The sequence below is a fragment of the Kwoniella shandongensis genome, chromosome 9, assembly GCF_008629635.2.
Source record: "Kwoniella shandongensis chromosome 9, complete sequence".
In the NCBI taxonomy this organism is placed as follows: domain Eukaryota; kingdom Fungi; phylum Basidiomycota; class Tremellomycetes; order Tremellales; family Cryptococcaceae; genus Kwoniella; species Kwoniella shandongensis.
The window spans coordinates 728,747-749,485 of NC_089295.1; the positions used below are offsets into that span (position 1 = coordinate 728,747).

The following is a 20,739-nucleotide window of genomic DNA, read 5'->3' on the forward strand; positions in this document are numbered from 1 at the left end:
TGCCAGGCAGTACGAGCTACTACGGAGTGACACTGGCACGATCGAAGCCAAAGCTTGCATCCACCCTCCCACAGAATGCAAGCACGAGGTACCACACGAGGATGATCTATCAAAGCTTGACGATCCAGACCAGACAGAATCTCGCGCACCTTTCTCCTTCTTCTCATGGCTTGGAACACGGCCTCTATTATTGTACATACGTAAGTGGTGTCAATTAAACTTCACCACCAGCACGCCAGGACGCAAAAGAAAGAAGAAGGAGACTAGGAGTTTCTGGGTTAAAATGTCATCTGACCACGATTCATACGTCAAATCACGTATTCACTTTCATCCTTGCAACACGCGTCTAACACCTAACGCTGAGCTTTCCTCATTGGATTCTTCCCGTGTTCTTCTTGGGAGGGCTGGTGGAGTCTGGGGTTTGGGGCATGGACATGGACATGGACATGGACATCGCGTAGCAATATCTATAGTATGTAAGGTTGGGCGATGCTATATATACTGCGAGATCTACTTTATTCATTCTTACCCCTCCTATCATCGAAAATCAACCAACCAATTGACATTCGACAAAATGAGATTATCAGCTCTTGCCGCCCTTCTCTTCGTCCCCGCTTCCGTCTACGCCCAGAGCAGTAGCGCCAGTGCCAGCGGTTCAGCCAGCGCTTCCGCCAGTGCCAGTGCCAGTGCTAGTGCTACTTCTGGAGCAGGTGGGAATGCCAATGCTACGAACCCGCAAGCATATCTCCAGGCAGTATTGGCAGCTTTGACGTGAGTGAAGTGTGGATATCTGGCATCCGTTTGCGCTCTTGTGTTCAGGGTCCATTGTGGTTATTCACCGTCGATCTCCTTCCGTGTTGCGCAGCGCTAGTTCCTCTGTCCGATCGATCGTCCGTACTGTGCTGACTTGTTTCGCGTACTTTAGCCAAGCCAACTTGACCTCTCTCGTCGGTGTTGCTACCGGTATTGCCAACACCACCGAAGGACTAGCCCTCCTCACTTCTCTCAGTGTCGGGAACAAGACCGTCTTCGCGCCTTCAAACGCTGCGTTCTCCAACGTATCCGAAGAAGTCTCCTCCAACACTACCCTCCTCACTGAGATCCTCTCTTACCACATCCTCAACAACACCTATCTCCCCAACGGTATTGTAACCGCTCCTAACCACACGATCGCGCGATCTCTCCTCCGAGGTGGTCAGTATGCTTTGCCTGGAAACTTCTCTGCTCCTCTTGTCTTGAGCAAGAACTCTACCAACGCGACCAGTTTCCAGATCAACCAAGCTACCGACAACGTCTCTACCACTGGTCCCGTCGCAGCTGCAAACTTGCAAGTCTACATCATCGAAGAGGTTCTTTCTTTGCCACCTACAATTGGAGACGTGGCCACCAGTCTCTTCCCCTCGTTGGCTGGTGTGATCGGTCAAACTGGCCTGCTCGACCCTCTCTCCAACGCGAGAGGATTGACCATTTTCGCACCCAACGACGCAGCTATCTCAGGCGTCACATCCGCTCTTGGACAATTGAACACCACCCAGATCGCGACTATCTTGGCAAACCACGTTATCAACGGCACAGTCGCCTACTCTACTGCGTTGGGAAGTGGCAACTATACCTCCGCTGCTGGTCAACCGTTCACTTTCACCAGTAACTCCACCGGTACTTTCGTTTCCAGTGGCGGCAGTGTCGCAAAGGTCATTCAGAGCGATGTCATCGTCGCTAACGGTGTGATTCACGTGAGTGGCTGATGATTGTGTGTCGAACGTCTTGCTGATGTTCGTCTGTCTCATGTGTGCGTTAGATCATCGATGGTGTTCTTGTCAACCCTGGTTCCAACCCTCAGGCCGCTGAGTCTGCCTACTCTTCCGCCACTGCCGCTGCTGTCAGTATCATCTCTCTCGATCAAAATCAACCCTCCATCACCATCCCCTTCATTACTGGTATGTGAAACAACGCTGACACCTTTGTGTTCATCAGGCCACATCAGTTGAAGCGACGGCCCCCGTGACTGCCACTTCGAACGCTGCGACAGCCAGCACTAGCGGTGGTTCCACTACTTCCCGAGCCTCGTCGTCTGGTCGACTCGAACCGTTCGGCTTGAGCAAGGCCGTCATGGGTGGAGCTATCGCACTTGTCGGTACTGTTATGGGTGGCGGTTTCGTCCTCATGTAATAGTATGTGGCATTAAGGACAAGATCTAGGTTTTCATTATAGTAAAACGTAATCTGTATCGTTGGTCTCTCTACATCGAAATAAAGTAATGCAACTGGTTCTTTGTATGTAAGATGCGCCTTTGATTGTCCTTGAGCAAGTCAGTGATATAGATCGACGACTAATTCATCGTGAAAATATGAAAGACCAAAGAGAACGCGAGCTTCCTCTGCAAATCAGCGACACATATCGTACAAGAATCACAGCTATCGTACAATCACAGACCTTCTATGTATCAATCGTTGAGTACATGACTGATCAGCATGGCCGATGGTACAGTTCGACCTATTACACTACACGGTCCTCTCTTATCTCAGCCAAGTGGTTACCTAGATGACGATAAGCTGAGCTCGCACTCTTCATTTTCACGGTCGATCGCGTCCCCGTAATGTCCGACTCGACACCCCCTGTCTTTCCCTCTTCAGCTCTGTCCCTCCTCTTCAGATACTCGTTCTCCAATCTACACTCTTGTAAGAGGCTTGACATCCTATCAAGCTCCAATGACTTGCATTCGATAACCGCTTTGGTCCTCTTGATCTCTTTCTCTGTCTTCGATACTTCATAAACGATGTCGTTGAGGCGCTTGAGATGGTGAAGAGTGGTACGACCAGCAAGTAACATCGTTGGAACGAGTGGACCATTCTCCATCTCCATATCGTTTGAAGACGAAGAGGGTAGAATATCCCCTGACCTGTTCAGGGCTGACTTCTTGCGGTGGCGTTCTGCACTCTTTCGGTGAATCCAGTATGATCCTCCACCTCCTCCAAGTGTCCGTTTGTCATGCGTGGGTGATATCCGACGGCTGGCTGAATTCTCAAATGTGTTGTTGTCTTGTTGGGAAATACTCTCATCCAAGTCAAAGGCCACGACTTTTCCTTTCCGGGAACCACCTGCACGATTCGAGCATCGACTGGTCTGGACTGGCGAGTTTTGTACATGACTATGTTTGTCACTTTGGGTAATGCCAGAGCGGCGGTAGTGTGATGAAATAGTTGACTTGCTAAGATCGAGGTGTTGTGTCCGCGCATTGACGGCGCTACTGCTGCTATCGCCATTCTGGAGGATGGCGCCTGACTGCCTGTGTGCTGGCCTCTTCAATATTGTGATCGGTCTCGATGAAGTATCACTGACTCCTTGGGTTATGTCCTCGATGGGACGATCCGAGTTGATGGTCTTGCTGGAAGAGCAGGAGGATGGGTCTTGCTTGGATTTGGAGAGCTTTTTCAGATGCCTTCTGAAAGCAAGTTCAGCTGGTCGACATCTCACCGCATTTGCCCATGTTTGCTCTGTCTTCTGGTTCTCATCAACCTCGGATACAATGCTATGAACATCTCGAGTCGTGGAGAGAGTGGCAGACCGAGCTATGTCTCTGTCATCGGAAGATGGCCCGGCAGATGAGTGGCAAATGTTATCAGAAAGATTGGGACTGACAGATCGCTGGGGATTCTTCCAGCGTTTGGCAATAAAGGATGTGCCAGAAGATGTAGCTGGAGACTTGGGTGGTCGTGCTTTGACCTTGTCAGCCCATGATCCTTCATTCTGGAGAGGTGGGCTAGAGTCTAACTCGTGGTCTTGGGATCGAGGCCTGTGGGAGGTGTGGTGACCAGGTGGCAGGTTGTTAGAATCACTTGATGTGTTGGTGATAGTAGTGGACATATCGGTGTGCTAGTGATTGGTTGTAAGTGGTGTGTATGTGGTGATATTAGAGAGAAGACTGTTGAGGATAAGTGGTGTGTGTTCCACAGAAATGCATCATATGTTGCAAGATAGACTGGACAATATGGCTGAAAGGTGATCCAGTGATTCTAGCGGTTTTGGTGAAGAACAGGACACATTGGAAGGCTATACATTCCTGGCGGTCTTCACTATATCCTACTCTTCTCTTTGTGTGTCTTCTCATCTGGTGATCTCACAGAAGATGACTCCAATAAATCACATAATGAGGTATGTACTATCATAGTCTGTAATAACACATTGCCTAGCCAGTGGTCAACTATGCTATCTGAACATCACACAGCACTATAAAGGTCACGGTAATCAGGATTCTGCTAAACCTCCTGATTCTGGCTATATATACCCAAGAATGTTGGTCCTGGTAGTCGTCACACATGACATATTGTCACCAGTGATAGTGAATTCCATCATGGTCGGACTCCATCAGTTCGGTGGTCGCTTGCCTGGCTGCTGTGCAACCATCAAGCCTCGGTCAAATCAATACTTTGTCTTCAATTCATGCCAACAGACGTTGTGGTACAACAAGGTCCGTCGAGGATAGGGGCGGACATCGACGGAGACTCCGCTGAGTCACGTGAATAATTAGGATGAAAGTTGACGGAAGCTCGGCGTAGCTTCGTTGAGGGATAAGATAGCTTCTATGAGAGGAATAAAGGAGGATGTTCCAATACTCTTGATAGTAACTTCAATCGACGACCTAGTACTCTCTCTACAGTAGTTCCGCTGACCTTCGACCTGGCTTCCTCAGAAGGAACGCCTTGGGGTCGGCGGAAGTTAGCAGTTATTCCACATATTCCTTTCCCCTTTCCGTAGTTATTTAGTTAGTTAGACCGTAGTTAGATAATAGTACACACATAATTCTACAGCACTATGAGACATGTACGAGTACAACACACTACCCCTCCTTGACTTAGACGCAAACGAATCTCGAACGAAGTAATAAAGCAAGAGCGGTTGAACGAGAACCGGACGGTTAGCTGTCAGAGGCGGGTCCGTTGACGGGCCTAAGCGGGGAATACGGGTTACGAGTAGTACAAAGTCCTGTACCGAATTGTACAAGTCGAATACCGAATGTACGAGACTTGGGGTTGACTAGCAGATCGTTGTACCGGTTCCACAGTAGTGAACTAGACAGAGGAATATACATTCGTCACAGGAATAACTATGTACGAGTCCTGTGCTCATGTATATAAGTACCAATGATGCCACAAGAACCGTGGGAACGATTAGTCAGTCGAATCGGTCATCTCCTACGACGGCACTCGCCGGGCCGATGTCGAACTGGTTCCCGTTGGCTGGCGAGTCGAACTATTCGGCGGCCGCGTCGAGATGTCACGACATGAGTCGTTCGCTCAGTTGTACTGGGTCGTGACATTAGCCCTTCTCCGTCGAATCTCGGTGGTACCACGCTAGGCCTACTAGGAGACCTACGGTGGAGTGCTACAACGTCTTTCGCTTCAAGGACGCTGTGAACTACAAGGGGGACACTGTCACGACCTAGTACAACTGTACGCTTGTGTCAGGGGCGTCACACCGACCAGCCAATGACCAAGATTCGACCTAAAACAGTATTGTAGATGTGAAGTTCGTGTATGTCAAGGACTTAAGGGTATAACATATATACAGCTAAGTCGAGACTGATCGGGTGACTACTAAGATCGTGGCTACGGTGGCTAAGTCCATGTACTACGGTGAAGACTAAAATTGAGAATCGCTGGGGATTCGTTCTCTTGACTACGGTTGTTCCTTCATCTGTATCCCTTTGTGATTCTCGCTTGTTCTCGGTTATGTTCATGTTCCCGGTTGCCAATTGCTAAAAGGCCATATTCTGGACTCTCATGTATTGGTAAAGATCTAAGATTCGCGGTACGACGATGTGATAGTTCTAAGTTCATATTAACGCGTCGAGGTTTTATGAATTACGACGAGTTTCGTGGCATGTTCGCGATGTCTTCGTGATTATTGGTATACAGTCGTGACAGCTTGCCTCATGTCATGATGCCCCGACTCGGCACCCCAATAGTTTGATTCACCGTCCTTCGTCGTCTAGTTTGAATCCGGCCCGGAGGCTACCATTGTAGGCGATGGCCGACTCGGTTGACGAATTGTTCCCACAGTTCTCGTAGTATCACTGGTACTTATATACATGAGCACAGGACTCGTACATAGTTATTCCTATGGTGAATGTATATTCTTCTGTCTAGTTCACTACCATTGTACCCATGAAGCATCCTCCTAGTCAACCCTAAGTCTTGTACATTCAGTACTTGACTCATTATATTTGTGATAAGACTTGGACTCTCTGCGTCTCATACGCCCAGTACAGGCTTGTCATTGGACTCGCCTCTGACGGTTGGGATCTGATAGGTCACATGATGTATGTGGCAGTGACCGTCATGACACACTTGTTGTAAAGGGGGATATCGGGGCAAATACCATGGATTTATGCACAAACAGTGTCTCCTCTGGCTGACTAGCCTTCCTCTTCAGCAGGGGAGAACAGTGAGAGGACAAATGAGAGCATCAAGTATGGACCATTCCTGGAGCTCTTTAGCCTCAAAGTCTTGTGATTCTCCTAATGATGCACAGAAGCATGAATCTCCTTGTCCTTCTCAAGGAGATGGCTACACAGATGTATAACACAACAAACATGTTTGAAGTCATCACCCTTGAGAGTGTCCCCCTCAACACCCCTCAGGATGCTGTCACAACTCATGTCCATTGTGATTTTTATACATGATAAGGGGGATGATTTCAAAGGATCCAGTAGTATGAAATAAGTTAGCAAACCCCTTGAGCATGGCACTGTGAATAACCATGCTTCTCATGGTATGTGACATGTAAGGCCTTACCCCTTAACCCCAGTTTGAGCCTTCTTTTCTAAGCTGTTGATGTCATGGTTGAGGAGACTGGACCTTGGACAAGGCCTCGCAGAAGGTACAAAAAGAATCTACTGTAAAATTTGCCACTGACTTTCTCTCAGTTTCTTTCCATCATCAAGTTTTCACATCTGCATTGCAACACACAGCCACATAAACAATCCCGCAAACTCAAAGCCACACTGACACTCACTCACAATGCCCCAGCGATACACCACTTATAGCCAATCCCAAGCATCTTCTTCACACAGCACTGGGTTGCAAGACACTGATTCCAATATTCCTAGACAAAGTGTTGAAGATCTTCAAAAACGGTATGATTTTGTAAACAACGAGCTTATACAAAGCCTTTGCAGAGAGGTGACGGCTGAGGAGAAGAACAAAAGACTATATGATGAGTTGGAAAGGAAGCAGACTGAATGTGACAGCCTTCGAACTCTGGTGGAGACCATGAGATTCCAAAACACAGAGCTCAGGGAACAGGTGAATTCCCATTCTTGTTCTTGTAGGAGAGGGGAGTGATTTGTGTGTTCATATCAGCTGTGCTTTGTTCCTCAGAGGTGGATGTTTGTCACTTAGACCAACAGCTGAATTAGAATGTATCACTGTTGCAATTGGCCATACAACAGACTGAGAGGTGGTTACTTGATATGCATGTCTTTACTGTGTGTAGAGTTCTTGGCAAATCCTTTAGTGTTTGTGTTCCGTGTCATGAGGGTCACACTGTCAGAGGCGGGTCCATTGACGGGCCTTAAAGGTGTAGCATTCCACCGTAGGTCTCTTAGTAGACCATGCGTGGTACCAACCAGATTTGATGGAGAAGAGGCTAACCGTCTGGTGTTCGTTCGACCGCTTTTTCATTATTACTTCGTTCGAGAGTCGTTTGCGGCTAGGTCAAGGTGGGATAGAGTGTCGTATGCGTACATGTCTCATGGTACTGTAGAAGTATGTGTATGCTACTATCTAACTACGTTCTAACTAACTAATAACTACGGAAGGGGAAAGGATGTGTGAGCTGCGTGCAAAACTCTGCTGACCTTGAGACGTTCCTCTCAAGGAAGCCAAGTTGAAAGGTCGGTAGCGAGTCTGTCAAGGGTGTGTTTCTGTCAGGGGCGGGTCCGTTGACGGGCCTTAACGCAGAATACGGAATATGACCTTTCCCAAATTTTATGAGTCAAGTACGTAGTGTACGAGACTTGGGGTTGACTAGCAGAACACTGCACTTATACGATATTGGTGAGCTAGACAGAGGAATATACTACCTTCCGCACAGGAATAACTATGTACAAGTCCTGTACTCATGTATATAAGTACCAATGATGCTACTAGAACTGTGGGAACGATTAGTCAGTCGAATCAGTCGTCTCCGGACCGCCTTTAAACTAGTTCCCGACAGATGACGAGTCAAACTATTTGGAGGCCGAGTCGAGGTGTCACGACATAAGTCGTTCATTCAGTTGTACTGGGTCGTGACAAGGATCAAAACATGTTCTACAAAACAGTAGGTCTTTTATACCTTACTTCTACTGAGACTATCTGTTGCCACCTTACTAAACAAATGGCACAGCTGAGCCAGGTACCAAGGCATAATATGACCATGCCAAGTACAAAGGCATAGCACAACCAAGCCAAGTACAGAGGCATGGTGTGATCGAGCCAGATACAGAGGCAGGACTTTGGTGGGTGGGGTGGGCCATCAAAGAATCCTCCCTTCCCTTCCACCAGTCACAACAGGTCACAACAGAATGGCTATTCTCATCTTTTTACTCTTCTCATTTGTGATTTCCCCATTGAAAGTCATACCTCATACCTCCGTTATCGCTCTTGACAATATGACTTAGCCTTCAGTCAGTCCAAGGTCACAATGCTCATTCTGAAGTGACTTTTTTCAGTTCCATTTTAATCTGAACATTCTTGCTCAGCATCTCTTCCATTTGATCATCCTACTTGACAGCTTTGGAAAATATCACTAGACCTGAATGTTGTGATGGCCATGGTGTCATTGATTGAAGCCACTGTATATCCTTGTGTCAAGCACAAACACTGGAGGAGTTGAGAAAACCTCAAAAGTGCAATTGAGACATGCATGTCAAGTATTCATTTGTCCATTGTCCCATGACCAGATACAACAGAGAATGATGTTGTAGGGGATCACAGGCCACACTCCTTTCGTTAACCAACCACCAGACTGCCACTACTCTTGGGAACTCAACACCTCATCTGTATACCGACTGACCATACACATAATACGCCTCTGTACCGACTACGCGTTCATACCAAACATGTCTACAAACCGGACACTGATATGGACAATCCTCTGTACACGAATGTGTATCGAGTCCATACACTGCAGTGGTCAAATACCGCATTTGTACCGTGTACATACTGACTCCATGTAAGATACAGATCTGTATCCAGACCGAGTACAGAACGGACATGTTCTGTACATGCCCTGTGCACAGGAATCACCCACCACAGTATCTGTATGCTATCCGTGTCTCCTTCATGCTATGGCCTTGACTCTCTCGTACTTCTTCCGTGTCTTCTTCAGTAGTACGCTCTTATCACTTCCATAGTTATCTCTCCCTTGTATGTATACAAAGGGGAGCAGACAGATCAAGCAAGAGTTCCCTTCAAACACTTTCATCATTTACTCTCTCTCACATCTTCCACCTCTCACTCACTCTCTCCTCTTTCTCTTGCTTGCTCTACTCTGCTCTATTCCTTGACTGACTCAACTTGCTCTAGCAACACCCACATCAACTCTGATAGTTCAAGAAGAACAAAGGTAAGTGCTCACATCCATTAACTTCACATCGCAACACCCAACACGTTTGGTCAATTGTGTGAGTTCTGCAGGTCATAGCCTGCAGTCCTCCACAGATGTCATAATCAAGCTACCTGTCCATTCAACAAATGTCTGCATCCATATCTGAAAGGAAAAGGACATCTGATATCAACCTAATCAACACCTATGAGTGGAGTGCGCCTGTCCGGTGAGTTCTGTGATTAGGGAGTCCCGCTGCACCAACTGAATGCTGAGTTCCTGACAGGATCTGCCACTCTCAGCCAACTGAGTCTCATAGACTTGACATTTCTGCCTGAATTCCTCCATATACTGAGTCCTCTTTGTCAGCTCTTTTTTGAGTCCAAAGATCTCATTTTTGTAGGTTGTGAGCAATTCTTCCTTTGTTGCAAGGTTGTGCTTGAGCAATCTGTTCTCGTCTTGGAGGTGAGCAAGAGACTCTTTGAGATGATCAACATTGGTATTATCCCTCTCGCCTCTATCAGAAGATGCTTAGGACCAGCTTTCAGTAAGGTAAGGCTGGGGCATGGTGTGCAAGTACAGTGTGTGTTGAGCCTGTGTAAGTATATTTGTATTGGTGTGTGCTCCAATGGCAGTTGACAAATTAGGTGATTGAAGAAAGAGAAAATAGGTAAGGAATGAAACTATTTCAACCCTTCTTATACTATTTCTGATGGCTTGCGCAGGTTTGATGCTTGACTAGACATTGACAGCTCCTAGAAGACCACAAAAAGGACGTTAAGGGGTTTTGCAGGTAAAGGGGTAAAGGGGTAAAGGGGTAAAGAGGTAAGAGGGTGACTTCAGACATGTTACATATAGTGAAATGAGTCTTTTTTGAAGGCATCATAGGCAAGGGCCCTGCTGAAGGCTTCTGTTAGCTCAGTGTCTCCTTTGAACTTTTACCCCAAAAGCCATGTAAATTTACCCATAGATGTCATATTGCATCATCTTCGCAAGGTATTAGAAGTGCCATTGCTAAGGGAGGCCTGACACCTGTTTGAGACCAGATACATCTAATAAGCCACCTCCCTGGAGAAGACAAGGATGAAAAGCATTTGTTTCATCATTAGTAGGGGTTAAGGAATTCACTTTGTTACCCTTGAACCAGGACAATTGAACCTTGAACAGGATGGCTGAGACAGTAACAAGTGGCAGTTGGTGTTGCTCTGAGTCTTATTGTACTTTGAGATAGGTATATTGATTGTTTGAAGGTGTGTTTTGCAGGTGGCAAAGTGGATTCATGACAGGTAGAGATCAGGTTGGTCCCCTCTCACAAACAACCAGATTATCCTGTTAGTTGGTGTCACAAATGACAACTACCACAACCAACTTCCACAGGTATATATAGCCAAAATCAGCAGGTTCAGCAGAATCCCGAATATTGTGACCTTTTATAGTGTGATGCAATGCTTAGATAGCGCAGTTGGCCACTGGCTACGCAATGCGCTGATGAAGTATCTGTCTAATATCATCTTGTCATGTTGTCAATCAAACTACTGGGACAGGCTAATCACGCTACCTGGCTTCTTCACACAAACCAGCTTCTAAAATACAAAGGACAGCTAATACTGAGAACTTCCCCTTCTACCATATGGATTAACAATCTCATGATCCCCTTCTCCTGGAATTTGCAAGGTGCTTCAATTTTTCTGACAAATGTGTAAGTTGGCTCTGGTGTTCTTTGGACTCGTCGTGAAGGCTCTTGAGCTGACTTCTTGTCTGGGTCAGTTGACTTCGAAGGGCAACACATTTATCCTCCAACTCTTTCACCTCTAGGCGGCTTGCTGTGAGCTGTTCTTTCAGATCCTTGTTCTCTCCTTGAAGATTGTTGACACTCATTCTGAGATCGAAGTCAGTGTATTCAAAGTCATTGCCGCATTCAGAAGATGCATGGGAATTGCTATCAAAGGTGTGTTGTTGAGACATGGTGTGTGAGTGTATGAGTACGTTGGATTTATGTGAGTGTTGTTGTGAAATGCAGTTGTGAAGACTTGATGATGGAAAGAAAGAGAGAAACAGCAGGTGAAAATCTCGATCATAGAGCCTCATATGTACTTTCTGTGAGGACATGCCCAAATTCTTTGCTCCACAACTATGACATCAACATAGAAGCAGGGTCAAGGGGTAATCTTTGTAAGTGTCATGGTCAAGGAGTTTGCTCAGACTTGTTTTGTACTATTTGATCCTTTGAACCCTCCCTTTACCATGTATAGATTTCGATACATACATGTCATATGACCTCATACTGAGAGACGTTGAGAGCGTTACTCTTAAAGGTGATGACTTCAAACATGTCGGGCATCTCATACATCTGTGGGGCTACCTCCTTGAGAAGGACAGGGAGACTTATGCTTCTTGCATCATAAGGAGGACAATAATGGTTCAAGGTTACACAACTCCAGGGATGGCCCATACTTGTTGCACACATTTGTCCTTTCACTGTCTTTCCCTGTTGAAGAGGAAGGGTAGTCAGCCGGAGGAGACACTGCCCGTGCATGAATTCATGGTAGTGGGTAGTGCACCCCTCCTCCTCTCCCTCCCCCCCGCCCCTCTGCCCCTCTGCCCCTTTAGACCAAGTGTGCCCCTCCAAACCCTGCACACCGTTCGAAAACTTTAGGATCTCTGTAACACTGAGATAAATGCCCAAATGTTTAACGACCACACATACAACACACAGCTGAGCTACTTGGTGCACGTACGCAACAATCTCTCCTCTACTACAGTAGGCAGGCATTTACTGCTTAACCTTCGCCTTGGCTTCCTCTTTTCACTTGTCGTTGCCCTGTTGTCTTTCTCGTCGCGAGCTCTACAACGCATATCGGCGGACTATAATGATCTCCCATTTTGCCTGCGGGTATTCTTATGGTCGTAATGTCTGTTATTATTTCCGCTCGTGGTCCACCACGTTCAGCCTTCTCCACGGCTCGTCGCTGTGTACCGATCCCTCTACGTCGATCCCTTCGCCTCGAATGCCTCGAAAGAAGACAGGAATGTGGGATATACCTGACCAGGTTGTGCCTCCGAGTTTGACTTGTCAAATGAGTACATGTTCGGTATTCGTACAACGAGCATCCTCAACAATCTATACACTCCACCCCACTATACAAGCCCCTCTTCTATGTACTTCCAATCTCAATCCTTCCTACCGTCCCGATCATGCTTCGCACTCGCTCCACTGATCTTCCTCATGCTCATCTTTTCCCAATCGCTCATCTCGCCTGGATGGACTAACGATACCCTCTTCGCAGCTCTTGTAAACTGCCATTCTTCCGCTTCTTCCTTATGTTCCGCGTTCCCACCCCCACCGCCTTCTTTCTCTTGCCGCTTTGGGTTAGGGTGCACCATGATATCGCCGTTCGTGTCGCTCAAATCGACATACGCCTTCGTAGACCCGTTCTCTGATTCGACTGGAACAGCAGCCTTCGGATCGTTGGTGTTCGACTTCTCCTCGTCGAGCATGTCGCTGGTCTTCGTCTCGCCCAAACCGAGTTTCGCGTCGTCATCGCCCAGACCAATCGCGACAGGACTTTCCATAGCTGGAGCAAACATCGTCGTTGGCACCCGATTCGTACTCACACCAGCTTCACTCGATGCCTCCGTGGGGGATTTGCCTGAATCGGACGCGAGATCGATTGTCGACACAGTATCTTGTCTTTCTTCAAGTGCGACAGTCGAGGCGCGCCTGCTCTCCACCTCTGAGAGGTATTCCACCTCGCTCGATCGTCTTCCTTCGCCACCATGTCCGTTCACGACTGTGTCGGGACTTGGATCGTATTGGAACACACTCAACAAGTCCGTCGACGACTTTCTTGACGAATTCGGCGTAGAGACGGTCATACCTGTCGTTTGTCGAGATACTGTTGGTCTCCCCTCGCTTGTTCCTGAAAGAGGTTCGTCGCTCGTTCTCCTGAAGATGATGGGTAGTTCACCAGGACTTGTTCCGAATTTATCGGCGTCCACTTCTGCGTGGTGATGCTCAGGATCACGGCCGTGGTCATGGTCGATCGGTAATGCCAGAACAGGTACCTCCCTAGGTCCCTCCCCTTCATCCTTGACCACATCCCTCACGACACCTTCGACACCATCCTCTCTCATACTCCTCGCAGCAGCTTGTAATGCGACATGTCGGACGATCTTCCATTCCCTATCTTCCCTCTCTGCTTCGTGCTCGAGCACTTTGATCCACAGGCGGAGTTTCGACATGGTCAGTCGGTCAGATCGTATACGATGAGCAATAGGAGGTATGGAAATGGCAATTCGATCTCGGGTCGATACCTGGAATGGTGTCAAGATAGCCAAGTTGCGAACGAGGAGCAGGGTGTCGTGGATCGTGTTCTCCAAAGCAGCAGCTTTGCCTCGCAGGGAGGTTAGGTGGGCCTGGATAGAACATTGGTGTTTAGCACATTGAACTCCGATCCCACGCTGACGTAAATCACTCACGTAGATTGCGCCAACCCGCGCAGCTTGTGCTGAAGGAGTTCTGGAATCCTCACTTCGTCTCACTGATCCTTCCTCGCTGAGTCGAATCGAAGACCTTGCGTCGCTGGTGGTGTTCGTTCCGTTCGCGACGGCTGGAGCTCCTCTACCAGCTGCTAACTCAGCTTTGACCGCACCAAACACCTCTTCCAGCTGTTCTCCCTCGTTGACCCTCTCATTGGCCCCATCCACATCAACGCCTCTCACTTCTGCCATCTTCTTCCGACTGATAGTATCGGTATTCACAGGTTTTCCCTCAGCCGCAGATGCTTCACCAAAGACAGCCGTCGGGTTTCTCGTCGACGATTCGCTACGATGTTGGCTGTCTGTACTACCTCGTAATTCTCGACGATGAGAAGCGGCCGCTGCAGCTCCGGCCAAGACAACTTGATCCTTCCTCATAGAACCGCTGCGCATTTTTAATCCGGCAGTCTTGAAAGCAGAGGCATAGTTGATCAGCGTGACCCATTCGTTCATCTCGAATTCGTCGGGTGCTTGCATGAGGTATTGTCGGGTATGAGGCATCACGAAGCGGAATGTGTACGGGTGCTGAGAATACGCACAGAATGGTCAATACAAGTCACACATCGATTTGTGGTGGTGTCCACTCACCGAAGTAAAGGTGCTGTCATATACCGCGATGCAATCTTTGACAGGGAAGACCTCATCAGGTTTGAACGTCGTCATTCTCGGCAATAACAAATGCTGATTGTTCTCGTCGGTGTTCTTGTTCGATTGCGCTTGTTCGAGCAGGGTCAGAGCCCAGGTTGGATCTTTGAAGAAGAGGATTTGTGATCCGGTAAGAATGACACTCCATGACTTCCACTTTCGGTTCGCCTTCTTGCCAGTGTCAGGTCCATCGTCTTGAAGCGGGATGTTAGCTTTATTATGACGCGGAGAAAAGTAGCTCACCTCTTCTAGACAAGAGACCAGCTTTTGTGACTCGCAGCACCATCTCTGACTCTCCGTGGTCCCCAATTCTGGCTTTCTTCGCGGGCGTTGCCAACTTTCCCGTTACCTTTCTTTGCGATAGTGAGGTCGGAGTGGGTATCATCAGACTATGAGCAGACGCGAATGCTCGACTCAATCCTTCGCAGTCCAGGAAGGGTCGCGTGCCGAGACACGAAAACGGGTTTTCCGCAAGGATCTGCTTTTCTACGTCTACACGCAGGGTACCCAACAGACCTCGAACAATCATATGGTATACATCGACCTTTGTCGACTTACTGATCGTGGGATTTGGTCCGTTTAGTAGGCTGGAGAAAGTCGGTGTGGAGGGTCCAAACAAGCTGGATGACGCTGATTCGTAGCCTGATGATCGCTTGAGATCGGAATCATCTTCGATGAAAACGAAAGGGGTGAAAGTGATGTTGTCGAAGAAAGCTTCCAAAACGAGGGGTAGCACGCCGTCCATTCGCGTATTCCGGACATAGTCGACTTTGGTCATCTTGTTCTTGTTGTGCTTGTTGAACGCGTCGGTGTGAAGGATCATCATAGAAAAAGCAAGGACGTAGGTGTTGTCTGCGGTAAATTTGAGATCAGCTGTGGACACCTTGCCGAAAAGATGGAACAACAGCTCACCTTTGCCTCCAAATAGTCCCGGCTCGCATTGCTCGTACCGCTTTGAAAAGGCTTCTATAACCCGGTCGATCTGCTGCGTTTCCTTAGGCAGCGACATGTGCATGAGTAGCCTTCTCAGTGCTACATCCAAAGCATTGTGAGTGAAGTCGAAAGTCGCCATGTACTTTTCCAGTGCCTCGGTGTGAAACTCGTCGCCACTACGGAGTGATCCCACTCATTAGCATCGTTTCATGTTGAGTCACTCTGTCTTGTATCCGCGATTGGCTCACCTCGCCGCAAGGACATCTGCGATCTCGTGCCTTCCGACTGTCGTCACGACTCTGTCCAACCAATGACTGGGCGACTCGCCGCTTTCTCTGACTGAGGCCTGCTTCACAGCAGAACTGGTCATAGCAGCCGATACACTCCCAGTACTAGGCCTTGGACTTGTGCCAGGGCTGAGCAGACCTGTGGATCCTTCATCCCAGGCTGCTCCCGTCGCAGACGAGATTGATCCGCTGGATCTCGGTGGTAGCGGGAAGAGACCCGTACTTCGTGGCGAAGAAGGTCCAGAGCCGAAGAGACCGTTTGACAGACGCGTCATTGTCCCCGGTCGTCTACGAGGTGGTGTCGCCAGGCTCGGGAAAAGTCCAGGAGAAGGTGGAGTGAAGTTATACGAGGTCGGTCCAAGCGTCATCATGGTCGACGCTCTCGCTCGATTTTTACGTACAGCCTTTTGCGTGACTTCCGACGCCTGTTCTGGAACCAACGAGTTCCGCGGCGAACCAGAAGCAAGTGATGAGATGGAAGGTGTGAATGATGTTCGTGAAGAACGTTCCCCTAGTCCTACAGAGATACCACTTGGCGGCCTGTCGTCCACTGGCGAACGTCCTCGCGCCAGAACTGAGGAAGTGGTAGACGATGAAGATGTAGACGGTCGCACCTGTCGAGTGGATAAAGCTCCGAATTCATCGGCATCACTGCTTGCCTGACGTAGTAAGCTGTTGCTTCGACTTCTCGTTGTCGATTTCGAAAAGACACTACGCATTCTGCCGATGATGGCAGAGTTGCCGGAATTGGATCGACTTCCCATTCCAGGACGGGCAGGACTATGCAGTGACGGCGAGCCTGGTCGCGCTGATGGGCTTGCGGGTCCGTGAGCAGGTGATCGCGATCCGGGTGACACCGCTGGTATTCGATGAGGTGGCAAAGGCGCATCTGACCATGATCGTACTCTCCCTTCCCTCACATTAGCAGGAGCTTTCGACGGTCCTTTCTGCACTGGTGACAGCAGTTCTTGCTCCGGCAAAGCTTCAAGTGGCGACGATGTGGACGATCGAGAGGGTTGGTGTACCTCTGTGGCATCCATCCATGGTCTGACTCCGGGTCCCCAATGACTGCTCCCTCCAGGGCTGAACAGCGTCTCTTCCCCATCAGAACCTGGACTAGATACCCAATGTCCATGTTCTGGCACAAATGGTGAGACAGGATCAACTGCCGGCAAGGAAAAGGACGATTCTGAACTGGCTATAAGACCTCGTAGGCCTGCGTTGGGGATTGGACGAGGAGCGATCGCGATGGAGGCTGACGGTTCGGCGTCATCTTCTGGGCCTTTGGCCGATGCTCTACGGCTGAAGAGATTCGCCAGTTTCCCTGGTGTAGATGTTTGCGGTACGACAGTTACAGTTGATGAGGCAGCTCGCATATCCGGTCGACGAGGTGTCTGTTCCGTGGCATCCGTGTTGGTCCGGTCGGTGGATTGTTCCGAGTTTAGACTTTCCCTGCTCCTCCCCTGTTCCACCTTCGGCATCTGGTTCAAAGGCGGAGTTTCTATAGCTTGATCCTTCAGCTTTGCCTCGGACTGTCTGCGTTTGATTGTCTTCCTCATCCCTAGCCATTCCAGCATACCTTGTGACTTCCCCGTACTCTCCGTATCTTGATCCGCACTGTCGGGTGTCGGAACCTTCTCTGCTTGGATAGCAGGAGGTGACTTTCCGAAGATGCCTGAGAGGCTTCTAGCCCGCTTGACCCTATTCCGTCTTTCGGTATCCACCTCCTTCGGCGCATCTGTAGTTGGCTGGTCGGGCTCAACGAAGGTGATTTTCGGTATAGGACTGGCAGAGCGTGAGGGTAGGGGCGAGGAAACCGACTGCGGCTTCGAAGGGACGGGAGGTGGAGCGAGATCTTCTGTAGACTGAGTTCGAGAAGAAGGTAGAAGTGATGACGGAAGCCCAAGACCTATCCTCGAGGACGGTGCCGTACTTTTCGACCTTTTCCCCTGTGAACTCTCCCTTTGTCTTCCCGTCGCCGACCGACTCCGCCGTTCCGAAGCGGGAAGTCGTTTGGGCGTTTTCGGTTTCGTCAGTTTCGCAGGACTGCTGGGGGTCACAACAATACCATGCGGCATGGCAGGTAGATCGGGCGATTTCGAGGGTGGGAGAGGGGGAAGCGGTCGTTCGATGTCAACGGGGATAGGAGGTTGAGACTTGTCTACGAAGGATGGGACGGTGGGAGAGGGGTGGGACGTCATAGACGATGTCCGTGGTTTGATGGTAGGACGGGTGATCGAAGAGGAGGGTATAGGATCGAAATGTGGTTGTGGTGGAGGTATGGGAGGGGCTGGGAAGAAGGCATCCCTGTCACTGGCAGTACGAGAGAATGTCCGTATTCGTATTGATGATGCGTGAGGCTATAGGTTAATCTGTCAGCTTCCTGCCCTTCTTGAAAGTGTAGAGTGAAATGAAGCTAACCGTTTGCTGGCCGTCTTCCTCGTTATCTATGACCGTACGATCAGAGATAGACCGCGAGCCGAGCTTCTCTCTATCCAGTATGCTGCCCTTCGAACTCAAGTCATCCATTCTGACAGTCTCGTAATCATCGTCTACTCCGCTTGACCACCGTTTTTTCTTCTTCTTGATCGTACGATCAGGATCCGGATTTCGATCAATTGTCAAGACTTCCTCCCCGTTTTCTCTATCGCCGTCCGTCGAACGTCTACTTTCTGGCGGATGACTTGCAACTGCGCCTGTGCCATCTGCCGACGTAGTCTCAGGTGTGACCACGGGTCCGAGCTCTAGCTCTTCCGTCGTCGTCTCGATGACACTATTCTTCCTCTCCCTCTCCTCTTTCTTCGGTGTCGTCACTGAAGGAGACGAAAGTCCGAACCATGATCTTCTCTTCTCCTTCTTCGACGGTGCTGGTGTGACAGGCGGAGGTGGTCTAGATGGACCAGCTTCGGCGTTCTCCATCGTCACAGTCGCGCGAAGGTACGTCAATCACCAGAACGAGAAGGTGCGACAGTCTGAATAAGCTATAGTGTCGTCATTGGGGTAACCGGTTGGTGTTTCCGCGATTTGTAATGTTTCAGAGATGCCTTTGTCGTTTGTGTTCCCCAAAATGAAACGGGTATCTCTGTGTTCTGTCGTTCGCGTCCGTGTCACCGGTGACCGAAGCGTTGTGGGTTCGTTTTCGACTTTTATCCGTCGTCAAGTACAATAATTGTATTTTTCACTCTCTACCAGCCGAGGGGTGCTTGTAGATATGTATATGTGCAAGGAATGAGGATAGTAGCGATGCAATGCACAGACCAAAGTCGATGATGATGATGTAGTGCGGTGAAGTCAAAAGCAACTGCGGTTAAAAGGCGGGTCTGGAATCTCGAACCACGAGACAGACACTGGGAACACCACGTGTATCAATCAAACGCGTAAAGATAACACAGGACACCACTCCTCCGTCGGAAATTGCCCGAGACAACAGCGCTAACGCTAATGACGAGGTCTGCGATGAATCAGTCGATCAGATGGACAGCAGATAGCGTAGTGAAGACAATCGCAAGTATATACAGGAAGTGCTCACATCTACATCATGGCTTGTCTCAAGTTCCTGAACAAGGTGAGCTGTCATAGATCTCCCAGATCCACATCGCAGCGTCGAGGGATCCTGCTCACCACAGCTATTCTAAGGCATGGCAAACAACGATAGCTAAGGGCGGTGAGTGTGCTTCCATGACTATTATGCGGTCAACACCCATTCGCTGATGCTCTGTCTCAACTGTGAAGGCCATGACGGCAACGTTCTCTCCTCTGTAGGTCTACTCAGCACACTCTACGCAGAACATGACGTTCGGCCAGAGACTAATTGATCTCTTCGACCACAGCTGCGACTGCTCGAGGCTCGTCCGGGATACCTAAAAGGCTCCTTCAAGATCGGTGCGAAACATCTGAATAATCACAATGTGAGTGTGGCGTGTTTGGTATCAGACATGGAACGTTATAGCTGACTGACATAGACCTGTGTGCTCCTCAGACCATCCATGGAGGAGTAATTCTCTCCGTAAGTGTCCGGTAGTATTGTGCCATGTGGCCATGACTCTACATACCTACCTTGGCCAGGAAGATGATACAATCGTGGTCATAGACTGCTCATCGTTCTTCTCTCTTCCTTTCGCCCTTCTCTCTAAATCGCCACTACCCATAATGGACTGACACTGACACTCTACGCTGTCCTGTCCTAGCTGACCGACACCATCACCTCCCTCTCCCTTTCCACACACGGTATCCCCGCTCCTACCGGCGTATCAGTCAACATTTCTACCGAATTCGTCCGTCCAGGCGGCGTAGACGGATCAGATCTGATAGTCGTAGGACGTGTAGAACAACTAGGAAAGACTCTGGCATATACTCGTTGTGAATTCTATACTCCTCCATCGTCATCGTCACCGACGTCAGGAAACGGTACGAGTGATATTGGGAAACTGGTAGCGTATGGGAGTCAGACGAAGTTCGTTGGTGGGGCAAAACCTGTAACAGGTTTTAGTAAGGATGGTGAAACCGAGATACCGATAGAAGATAAGAAGGTTTGACCTGGGTCAGATAGAGATAGATACATGGATTAGACAAGAATTTAGAATGTATCCTGATATTGTGAATGCGCACAGTAGAAGGCATACATGATCTTTATTTTCATGTCCAGTACTGATGCTATGCAGCTATATACACACAAATGCTCTTGCTATATATCTCTACAACAACCATATCCGACATATGAACAGTACCTCCACATGCTCAGCTAGCC

At 48.9% G+C, this 20,739-nt stretch overlaps 3 protein-coding genes across 3 annotated transcripts; 2 read left to right on the forward strand and 1 right to left on the reverse strand.

Moving 5' to 3' along the window:
- Nucleotides 1-574: 574 nt before the first annotated feature.
- On the forward strand, nucleotides 575-2,169 carry CI109_105184 (uncharacterized protein; the record flags this gene model as incomplete). Its single annotated transcript, XM_032003206.1, has 4 exons — nucleotides 575-771; nucleotides 926-1,733; nucleotides 1,799-1,879; nucleotides 1,975-2,169. 4 exons carry the CDS (start codon nucleotides 575-577, stop codon nucleotides 2,167-2,169), a joined length of 1,281 nt encoding a protein of 426 aa, XP_031862528.1.
- A 10,590-nt stretch (nucleotides 2,170-12,759) lies between these two features.
- On the reverse strand, nucleotides 12,760-18,911 carry CI109_105185 (uncharacterized protein; the record flags this gene model as incomplete). Its single annotated transcript, XM_032003208.1, has 7 exons — nucleotides 12,760-14,004; nucleotides 14,068-14,652; nucleotides 14,716-14,966; nucleotides 15,016-15,624; nucleotides 15,685-15,881; nucleotides 15,954-18,352; nucleotides 18,414-18,911. 7 exons carry the CDS (start codon nucleotides 18,909-18,911, stop codon nucleotides 12,760-12,762), a joined length of 5,784 nt encoding a protein of 1,927 aa, XP_031862530.1.
- A 619-nt stretch (nucleotides 18,912-19,530) lies between these two features.
- On the forward strand, nucleotides 19,531-20,527 carry CI109_105186 (uncharacterized protein; the record flags this gene model as incomplete). Its single annotated transcript, XM_032003209.1, has 6 exons — nucleotides 19,531-19,557; nucleotides 19,629-19,656; nucleotides 19,725-19,750; nucleotides 19,823-19,900; nucleotides 19,972-19,998; nucleotides 20,180-20,527. 6 exons carry the CDS (start codon nucleotides 19,531-19,533, stop codon nucleotides 20,525-20,527), a joined length of 534 nt encoding a protein of 177 aa, XP_031862531.1.
- Nucleotides 20,528-20,739: the final 212 nt, after the last annotated feature.